This window comes from Vipera ursinii, assembly GCF_947247035.1.
Source record: "Vipera ursinii genome assembly, chromosome: 9".
Classification (NCBI taxonomy): domain Eukaryota; kingdom Metazoa; phylum Chordata; class Lepidosauria; order Squamata; family Viperidae; genus Vipera; species Vipera ursinii.
Genome location: NC_139523.1, coordinates 16,554,218 through 16,564,682, shown reverse-complemented (window position 1 = coordinate 16,564,682; position 10,465 = coordinate 16,554,218). Strand labels below are relative to the sequence as shown.

Here is a 10,465-nt window from a genome sequence, read left to right as displayed (position 1 = left end):
CCCAGAATTCCCCAGCCAACTGCTTAAGGTGGGGGATTCTGGGAGTTGAAGTCCACACGTTTTAAAGTTGCTAAGGTTGAGAAACATTGACTTAGATAGATTTTCTCCATGGTGATCTGATCCGGACATGGTCCTTCAGTTCTTCCAAGGATGCACCCATCACCACTGTAACTGAATTCATCCATTTTGCTGCTTGTCATCCTCTTCTTCTCTTTCCCCCCAGTTTTCCCAGCAATTGAGTCTTTCCGAGGGGGCTAAGTCTTTGCATAATGTGTCTGAAGTAGGGTAATTTAACTGTAATCATCCTTGCCTCCAGTGACAACTGTGATTTGATTTGTTGCACGATCCATCAGTTTTCTCGGCTGTTCACAATATCCTCAGGAGGCTTCTCCGACATTAAAGTTCAAAGGCATCAATACTCTTCCTATCCTGCTTGTATAAAAGTCCAACCTTCGCTTTTGTAGACTGTATTGCTATCTTTAGTTTCTGATACATACAGTACGGGTTTAAATTGCCTTGGACACAGGGAGTCCTCATCACTATATAAAAGGCAGAGCTATTGTTGTTGTTGTTAGTTGCGAAGTCGTATCCGACCCATCGCGACCCTATGGACAACGTTCCTCCAGGCCTTCCTGTCCTCTACCATCTTCTGGAGTCCATTTAAGCTCACGCCTACTGCTTCAGTGACTCCATCCAGCCGCTTCATTCTCTGTCGTCCCCTTCTTCTATTGCCCTCAATTTCCCAGCATTAGGCTCTTCTCCAGTGAGTCCTTCCTTCTCATTAGGTGGTTTGAGTTTCAATTTCAGGATCTGGCCTTTTAAAGAGCAGTCAGGGTTGATCTCCTCTAGGACTGACCGGTTTGATCGCCTTGCAGTCCAAGGGACTCGCAGGAGTCTTCTCCAGCACCACAGTTCAAAGGCTTCAATTCTTTGGCGCTCAGCCTTTCCTATGGTCCAGCTGGACATCAAATGAATACATGCAAGCAAATAAATCTATGCTATCCTCTCGGGCTGCAAAAAAAATGCTCCGGACGACAGAAAATCGCTGCTGGCAGGATTTACGTTGCTAAATATATACATTATGCCGCACCAACTTTCCCTCGCTCATTCATTCTGCCGGCAGTCTCGGTCTCCCGGAAACACGCCCCTCACCCCTCCCCTTCTGAACTCCCGACCTATAGAAAACAACTTTGGAAAGAAGGCGGGGACCAGGTTAGCGCAGGCGTATATATATATATACCTAGGGTTAAAGAAAAAAAAAAGTTTTCTATCGCGCCCGCCCGCCTCTGGCTCCGCCCTCTCCCCCCCCCCCTCCGCCTGCGTTTTAAGCGCGCGCGCGCGCCGGCTCCATGCGTTCGTCGTCCCGGTTTCTTCCCGGCCTCGGAAGATTCTCCCCAGACGCGGGCGGGTTCTTTTTTTTTCCTTTTTCTTTAAAAAAAAAAAAAAGGCTCGGGAGGGCTGCTGGCTCGCGCGCCTGCGCGGTGGACAGGCCCGGTGGAGGGTCAGTATCGGGGGAGCGGAGTTCGGGAGGAGCCGGGGACGGCGGGGCGCTTTTCCTGGGCCTGGCCCCGGAGGAACGCTCTTGGGCAGCGCCTGTCAAAGGCTGGGGCTGCTCCGCCGCCCGCGTGCTGAAAGAACAGCGGCGTCGGGGCTGGTCCTTGACACGGGTACGGGGTGGGGTGGGGTGGGGGGCTCTCCCTCTCCCTACTCTCCAGACTACAAGGCCCATCATTCCCGGCTGGACCTGCGCGGGGATGAGTCCGACCCTGGTGGGGGGAAAGAGGCTGCCACGCTTGCTTTTCGGGGGGGGGGGTCTCCTCGATCCTTTTGGGGCGACCCCCGCTGCCACGTGGACGGGGAGGGGGGCGGCTGCTGCAGACGAGCGGGGTGCTGGGACCCTTTGCTCGGGTTCTCACGACACCTTTCATCAGCCCCGGGCAAGACATCCATCCAAGCGGCTGCTGATCAGCTCAGTTTCTTTTTTTGGGGGGGGGGTGGGGGGGAAATCTTGCGCTGTGCCACCCCCCACCCCCGGTGACGTCCTTTGGGCGAAGGGTCCGGTCCCCTGCATGACCCGCAGGCGGGAAACGGGTTTGTTGGGGAACTGGTCGTGGGAAAGCAGCCCTGGAGTCAGCAGCCTCTTGAAAAAATGCTCCAGGAGGCACTAAATGCGTGGCTGCATTAAAGACATCTGGGTTTTGGACATCCTGTCAAATCTCCTCTCTTCTGTCTGAGAGACACCCGTTTGGCATCTTTCCTTTCTCTTGGCTGGCTTAGGACAGGGTTTCTTAAACTCTGCTCTCTCAAGACTCCCTTCCTTCCTTCCTTCCTTCCTTCCTTCCTTTTTTTCCTTCCTTCCTTCCTTCCTTCCTTCTTTTGAAAAAAAATTGTGTGTGTTGGAGCTGAGAAAGAGGGACTGGTTCAAGATCACCTGGCTGGCTTCACGCCTAAAGCAGGACTGGAACTCCCAGCCTTCACATTTCCATGGGGGGGGGGGCTTAACCACTACACTAATTGGGTGTTCTAAAAATATGAAGGGTATTTCAATTTTGCAGGCAGGTGAGGGTCTTCTTGGGGACCCCCAGAGGTCCTCAGACCATGTTTTTTTTTTAAAAAAAAATATGGGTGAGGGAAACACCATGAAATCAGCAATCTGAAAATTAGCATTGATTGAATGTAATGCATTTAATCATGCTCAGTATTTCTCTTGGGTCTTCTCATTCACTCCCCTCCCCCTAAAATGTGTCTCTAATTGCAACCTTGGTTTCTAGTGAGATAGTCTCTCTTATATTCAACTCTTATTTCCAAATTCCTTTGTGGTTCCTGGTTGCTAAGGCACTGGGTTCCGCTCTACAGTGACATGTAATAGCTGTCTTATTCTAATTTTTGTAGGGGGACTTGTTGTTCAAGAACAACAAAGCCCAGAACAAAAGCTTTCATCTTGTTCTTAATATGTATATTTGGACCATATTTGGTGTGGAGGAAGAAACTGGGAGAAAAAAGATTTGAGTTTTTAAAAATGGGCCAGATTCAGCTGGGACTTTGGGGGGAATAAACATGCCCTGTTTTTCCCAATGCATCCCAATGGGAGAGGCAGTAACATAGACTCAGGTTGTTGTCACTGCTCCATTCTAAGGCCTTCCTTCTCTCTCTGGGTCATATGACCCAAAGTGGAGCATATGCTGCCCACCCCATGCTTCACTGCACACATGCGTGCACAGTTATTGCTCTAGAAGAAGTTGTGTTCTGCATGGTTTATTGGCCTTGTGTAACTTTTTGGCAGCCCTGTTAAGTTAGGGAGTAACAGACTGAAAATACTGGAGGTTTCAAAGCGCAGGTTCACCACATTACCTGTGATAACATTCTTTGTCATCAACTCTGCCTGAGGATGTATCCCAGCCTTTAAAATATGAGGAACATCTTTGGCAGGTCTTACCTTCTACACCCCCTCTGATTTTTCATGGCAGTATTCCTGTTTATTAAATTACATTGTTTTACTAAATATTTACTAAAAATATTCTCTTTTTACTTTTCTCTTTTTCTCCCCATCCTGGCTGTGCTTGGCAACAGTCCTTCAATAACCCTGCTTGTGTCTCCCTCTCCAGCTGCACTGCTGCTTCTGCTTACATGAATTTTCCTTATGTGAAGCCTCTTGCATGACCAGCATGGAAGAATTGTGCATCCTATATTGCTTTTTCCATGATTTCATTGAGAACATTACTGTACGCCTCTAGAAAACCCTATGTTCTCTGTCCGTCTGCCTGCCCATCCATCCGTCCAGTTTCTATATCACCTTTCACACTTGAGTGATTCTGGGCATTTTATATACCTATAACTGAGCCTTTCCTATTTCTGATTTTTAATCTGATGCAAAATATTTATTGCTATATTCTTTAGCCTCATATTGATCTGGGAACACATGTAGTTTGCTATCTCACGAACCCTTAAAACATTGTTTTTCAACCTTGGCAACCTTAAGATGTGTGCCAAGGTTGAAACACACTGTCTTAAAGAATATGAAGGATTGTAAATGGAACAGTTTGCTGTCTTTAGTTGTTCTGACCTTTGTCAAACTGAGTAACCTGGTACTAAGTTATGTATTGTAGAGGCCACGAAGCATGCAAGTACATTTGTTGCTAAATCCTTAAAAGTCATATCCTAGTTTATGGGGAGAGGCAAAAGTGGAAAATGACCCTGATTTTCATTCGTATCTTATTTATGAACTGAGAACATGGTGCTTTATTTTATTAAACTGTATTGCATATGTAGACAAAGTAGCTTGCAAAACAAAGACAAGTGCAAAATAAGATTAAAGTGTAATCTTATATGGAAAACAAATGGGCAGACAAAATCAATAACAATTTAAAATTGAATTGTGTTTTTAAATCTGCAGGATATACAATGAATATCTTCTTTTATGTTAAGAGATACATATTGATCAGCAAGACTGATCAAAGCCAAAAACAACAAATCAGCAGCGATATTTTAAGAACTCTAACTTTTTTCCTTTCTTTAGACTTTGAAACAAATGAAGTACATTTTGGTAACAGGCGGTGTCATCTCTGGGATTGGAAAAGGAATCATTGCCAGCAGCGTTGGGACAATCCTCAAATCATGTGGATTACACGTCACTTCCATTAAAATTGACCCTTATATTAACATTGATGCAGGCACTTTCTCTCCTTATGAGCATGGTAAGATAAGATGAAAACCTGTTCTTCTTACTATAGCAGCAAGGACTGAGTATATCCGCATTCTAGTACTGAAGATAGTTTTTATTTAGGACAGTACAGAGAGTCCAATCTGTCCACTGGGCTATTTTATATTATTATGTTTGCTTGTGTTTTTATTCTGTTTTTATTCTGTTTTTATTTTTACTTTTTTTTAAAATCCCAATTATATCCCGCCCTTCTCCGAAGACTCAGGGCAGCTTACAATCTAAAACACAAATCAATGTGCTTAGCAATAGCCTTCATTCTATGTATATGCCTGCTTATTAGGGCTTCCCCCCCCCCCAAGCGGCATTATTACAAAGTCAGCTTAATTGCCCCCAACAATCTGGGTCCTCATTTTACCTACCTCGGAAGGATGGAAGGCTGAGTCAACCTTGAGCCTGGTGGGACTCGAACCTGCACTAATTGCAGGCAGCTGGTGTTACTTAAGGAGGCATTAGCCCACTGCTCCACCAAGGCAGTGTTTTAACATCAGCTCCTCTCCTAGTCATCCCTATGAAATGGGCAGCCATATGCATGGACATCAATGTGTTGAAGTCCATTCATCTTAAAGGTGCCAAGAGTGAGAAGCAGTGGTGGGATTCAGCCGGTTCGCACCGGTTCGGTAGAACCGGTAGCTAAATGTTTTTGAGTTCGGAGAACCAGCTGAACCCACATTGCTTTTGGAAGTCTGTTCTAGGCCTCGGAGGCCTGGAGGAGACCTTGCAGGTCTAGAACAGCCCACGGGAAGTGTATGTCACTTCTGGAAGTCCGTTCTAGGTCTCAGAGGCCTGGAGGAGGCCTCCCAGGCCTAGAACGGCCCACAGGAAGTGTGTGGATGTCACTTCTGGAAGTCCAATCTAGGCCTTGGAGGCCCAGGCCTGCATCTATGCAGAGAACCTGTTGTTCAGGTATTTGAATCCCATTACTGGTGAGAAGCCCACTGTTGTGACTATTCAGACAATGAAAGTGACAGGCGGCAGAGTCCTTGCTGGGGTTTGGTTTACAGTGGGAAGCAAATGTGATGCTCCTTCAGAAAGTTGTGTAGTAGATCCCTAGGATGTTCGGTTGCCATCGCTGCTGCTAACCAATCGGGAACATGCTAGATTTGGGAAAGATGTTTTGGAGGATGCTTTCAGTACACAAACATGGATATATAGAAGAAGGCAACAGAAAGCTTATCTGTGGTTGTCATTTTGTTTTAGGTGAGGTGTTTGTGTTGGATGATGGAGGAGAAGTGGATTTGGATCTGGGCAACTATGAACGGTTTCTTGATATCCGACTCACAAAAGACAATAATCTGACCACGGGGAAAATATACCAATATGTCATCAACAAGGAAAGGAAGGGAGACTACTTGGGTAAAACTGTGCAAGGTAATGTATTAAACATGGATTTATTCTCCTTTGACTGTTGCCTTTGGCTGGAGACTTTGTGTAATTTCAACCATAAAGTCTATGGCTAATAGTTTATGTACTGTAGGTACCGTCTCTCTCTGGTTATTTTTGTAACCTGAGATGAGAAATTTGGGCACTTTGAGATGGAATTAAAAACATTATTAAAAAAAAATCTTTCCAATAATATAAATAAAATAAAGAAGAGAATAATTGTTAAAGCAATTCAAGGATGTCTTTAGGGAATGGTCAAAACATTAAGATACCAGCCCTTGTGATCAAAGCTTCATAGTTTTTTATGTGCATGGAGCTTCAATTGCATTGTTAAAGTCGCCATCTTGACTTTTTTGACCTTGCCCTGCTGACATCCCTGGAACACTTAATACTATTTTAGTTGCATTTATATGTTGCTGTAAGACAGATCAGTGTCGAGATTAGGATTTTCACTCAGGAACACGTTCATGAGAATGCAGTCACATTGCCAATAGGAATAATAAGGTATCCAGGAACCTTATTGGATAAAATAAAATGGCCAAATTGGTTGGAGTTGGATAGCATCCAGATTGAGTTAATAAAATCAAATCACCAGAAATTCACCAAGAAATGAATATTCAGTGTTAACATGAGATGATTCTAATTGAAACCAAGTATGTAGCCAGAAATTATTGAAATGGTATCTTTTTTATTATTATTATTTTACAGTTGTGCCCCACATTACTGATGCCATCCAGGAGTGGGTAATGAGACAAGCACGAATCCCAGTAGATGAAGACGGCGTGGAGCCCCAAGTTTGTGTGATCGAGGTTGGTGTTCATGTCCTTCCATGTCTCTTGCCAAGATTTCATACACAATATACTATAATGTATTGGTTGATGATTACCACCTGTATTGCTAAAGATACAAAACCATTGCTGTTCTTTATTGCGATCATTAATTAGCATAAGAAAATTAATATGCAAATATTAAAAATAATCCAAAACAAAATTGATAATGGCAGGACAGTTAAGAAAAGTAGATGAAGGGAAAAAGATTTGGCTAAAAGTCAGCATTAAATCAGAATATGGTAAAAGGGGATTGGGGGGGCAGGATTTATGACTTAAGAAAAGAGTTGTGTTTAATTTTAGATGTCTGTATTTTAGCTCGGAGGAACGGTGGGAGACATTGAAAGCATGCCTTTCATTGAAGCCTTCCGCCAATTTCAATTCAAAGTCAAGCGAGAGAACTTCTGTAATATTCACGTCAGTCTAGTTCCCCAGGTAAGATTCCAAAAGGCAATTCCTTGTAGTGTTGGCCCTAAAGAACCTGGGTAACTCTTTCTAAGGCTTTGGGTTAAGATATCTAAGGCAGGGGTCTTCAAACTTGGCCCTTTTATGACTTGTGGACTTCAACTCCCAGAATTCCTCAGCCAGGCACGCTGGCTGAGGAATTCTGGGAGTTGAAGTCCACAAGTCATAAAAGGGCCAAGTTTGAAGACCCCTGATCTAAGGGGTGGGAGAGAGTGTTTATATCAACTTGCTTGTTCTGTTTCAATCGTATGAAGCTGTTTGCGGAGCTGGGTGGCCCCAAAACTAGATAAAACAGATGAATAAACAGATTGCAGGAATGACCTGAGGGTTTTCAAAGAGGTTGGAAAATAAATCTGATTTTAATTTGACACATTGTCTTGTTTATGTCTCTTGGCCTGGGTTTATTAGCCAAGTTCCACAGGGGAGCAGAAGACAAAACCCACCCAGAATAGTGTTCGTGAACTACGAGGCCTGGGTCTGTCACCAGATCTAGTAAGTTTTGCTGAGATGTATACAAAAACACTGGCTGGATTTCAAACTGCTGTCAGGCTGAGGATGGGAAGACGTTTTTCAGCAATTTGAGAGAAGTATAAAATAAATTGCTGTGAAAGAGATAAATAATCTGTTCACAGAAGCTGAGAAAGTATAATGTGGGTTAATTGTTCTTTGGTGAGCTAACCAAAGTCTGTTTGAAGGCTAGATTTAAACCTTGGGCAAATTTTTGAAGGTTTCACTATTTTCTTTCCTAGATTGTGTGCAGATGTTCCACACCCCTGGATACCTCAGTGAAAGAGAAAATTTCCATGTTTTGTCATGTAGAACCAGAACAGGTAAAGTTGCTTCAACTTAACATAGTAACTTTGGGCATATATGTGTGTTTTCTGCCGGCTTTTGATTTCACATAATAGTTTCTGCATGCACAGAACAGATCTAAGTTATGAACTCCTATGTAACTTGTTAATTGTCTGGGGGGAAAAAGAAATGCAGAGGGTGCATTTTCAATCTTTTATTACCAAATCACAGTGGTGACGAATTGTAAAACAGGTGTTGAAGCATTGCCCTGTAGGCTGATGTTTGCCTATCTTTCCTTTTCGTCAAAGCTCGGGAGACCTGCATCTAGGTCAGATCAGAGAATTCTGTGCAGCAGATTTTATATATGTAAGCCTTCTTTTTTTCAAATTAGCTGGGACTTGCAGTGCACATTATTTTGATTTTCTGTTTGCCAGAGCAGCAGTTAATTCTGTGCATCCTTATGTATCTTTGCGGGATGTGGCTCTAAGATCTTAGTAATATTTGCTTAACCGGATAATTTGCTTTGCTCCCACAGGTAATCTGTGTCCATGACGTCTCTTCCATCTATCGGGTTCCTCTGTTGCTAGAGGAGCAAGGAGTGGTGGATTATTTTCGACACAGGCTCAACCTTCCCATTGAAAAGCAGCCCCAGAGAATGCTGATGAAGTGGAAGGAGATGGCAGACAGGTGAGTTTCTCTGGGCAAACAGTAATTCTACCTAGTTTCACTCAACACAGTAAGCCCTGAACCTAGGACAACAAAACACAATGCGTGTAGCTTGATACGTTCAAAGAAAGTATACTGTGGCTTGCAATGAAGGCCTGGTTACCACAACCAGCTAAGACAACTGTTGGTCTCCCACAACAATGAACCATACAGCACCAAAATTTAGATTGCCATAGGGTAGACTGCACCACTTCAGACCACAGATGAAAAGGGTATGACTTGGAATCCTCCAGTATAGTGGAGCTGTGGTGGCACAGTGGTTAGAATGTGGTATTGCAGGCTAACTTTGCTCACTGCCTGGAGTTCAATTCCTTCAATGCTAACTGGCTTAAGATAGACTCAGCCTACCATCCTTCTGAGGTCGGTAAAATGAGGACCTAGATTGTTGCGGGGCAATGTGCTGCTCTGTAAACTACTGAGAGAGGGCTATAAAGCACTGTGAAGTGGTATATAAGTGCTATTGTTGTTGTTGCTTTTTTTTTTAAATGGTAGGATTTTTTGGAGATACATGCTGGACTGGTATGACTCCTGATTTGAAGACACAATTTGTTTAGCTTGGCTCTGGCTGAGCTACGTTTTAGTTTGCAGACTGTCTTTAATAAAGTCACCTCTGCATCCAAGCATAGTACATGTTACAGTCTGCTTGCTTTGGACAGAGATGGGGGGAGCATATAAATTTAATAATAAATTTAGCAATGTTTAATAATTTGCGTTTTATCCAATTTACTGACTTTTGTGGGCTGAGCTTAAGTGGATTTTAATGGGGTGGTGATGGTGCTTTGAGCTGGAATTGAGTCCTGGCAGCTACGTAGACAGGTCTGTGTCATTTTCTAGGCAGCAGTTTCAGAAATGGTTACTCTGGCCTTCTTCCTAGGACTGAGAGTTGGTCACCCAGCTGGTTTTTGTGCCTATCCATGTTTCTCTGTTTCTAACTTGTCTTTTGAGATGATAATATTATATTGACTTTTTCATTCCATACTTTTTATATTCGCTTATTAAAATATGTGGTTTTGGTTTTTTACACAGATATGATCGCTTATTGGAGACCTGTTGTATTGCCCTGGTTGGCAAATATACAAAGTTTTCAGATTCATATGCCTCTGTCATTAAAGCCTTGGAACATTCTGCTCTAGCAATCAATCACAAAATTGAGATAAAGGTATGCTTTTTTCCATTGACTAATTAATATATATATATATATATATATATATATATATATATATATATATATATATATATATATATATATATATATATATATATATATATATATATATATGTTTAAGTATTTGTCAAGGCTTTTTGAATGGACCTTGCTAATTAACTCTTTCATTCCTGTTTTGGCCCGGCTCAGGGCTTATCCACAGGAACTAGTCAACTTATGACAGCTCATTATTTGTGCAAATTATTCAAATTGCTCATAAAGAATTTGGGAGGCTAAGATGATCATTTCGAACTCTTTATGTTCTCATCAGTTAGTCATACCCTTTATCTGAGATTCGAACCCGGGCTGATTATATCAACTCAGGGCAGACACCCATATAGATTTTAAGTT

The 10,465-nt window shown here is 42.9% G+C and overlaps 1 protein-coding gene across 1 annotated transcript in view; it reads left to right on the top strand.

Moving 5' to 3' along the window:
- The first annotated feature begins 1,217 nt into the window (after positions 1-1,217).
- The window catches only part of CTPS1 (CTP synthase 1), an 18,781-nt gene continuing 9,533 nt past the window's right edge, over positions 1,218-10,465 (top strand). Inside the window, exons 1-9 of the mRNA XM_083369096.1 lie at positions 1,218-1,501; positions 4,517-4,694; positions 5,918-6,088; positions 6,809-6,909; positions 7,246-7,362; positions 7,801-7,884; positions 8,142-8,222; positions 8,720-8,871; positions 9,937-10,069. Coding sequence (XP_083225222.1) covers positions 4,529-4,694; positions 5,918-6,088; positions 6,809-6,909; positions 7,246-7,362; positions 7,801-7,884; positions 8,142-8,222; positions 8,720-8,871; positions 9,937-10,069 — 1,005 coding nt within the window. The 5' untranslated portion in view covers positions 1,218-1,501; positions 4,517-4,528. The remainder of the gene's footprint in view (positions 1,502-4,516; positions 4,695-5,917; positions 6,089-6,808; positions 6,910-7,245; positions 7,363-7,800; positions 7,885-8,141; positions 8,223-8,719; positions 8,872-9,936; positions 10,070-10,465) is intronic.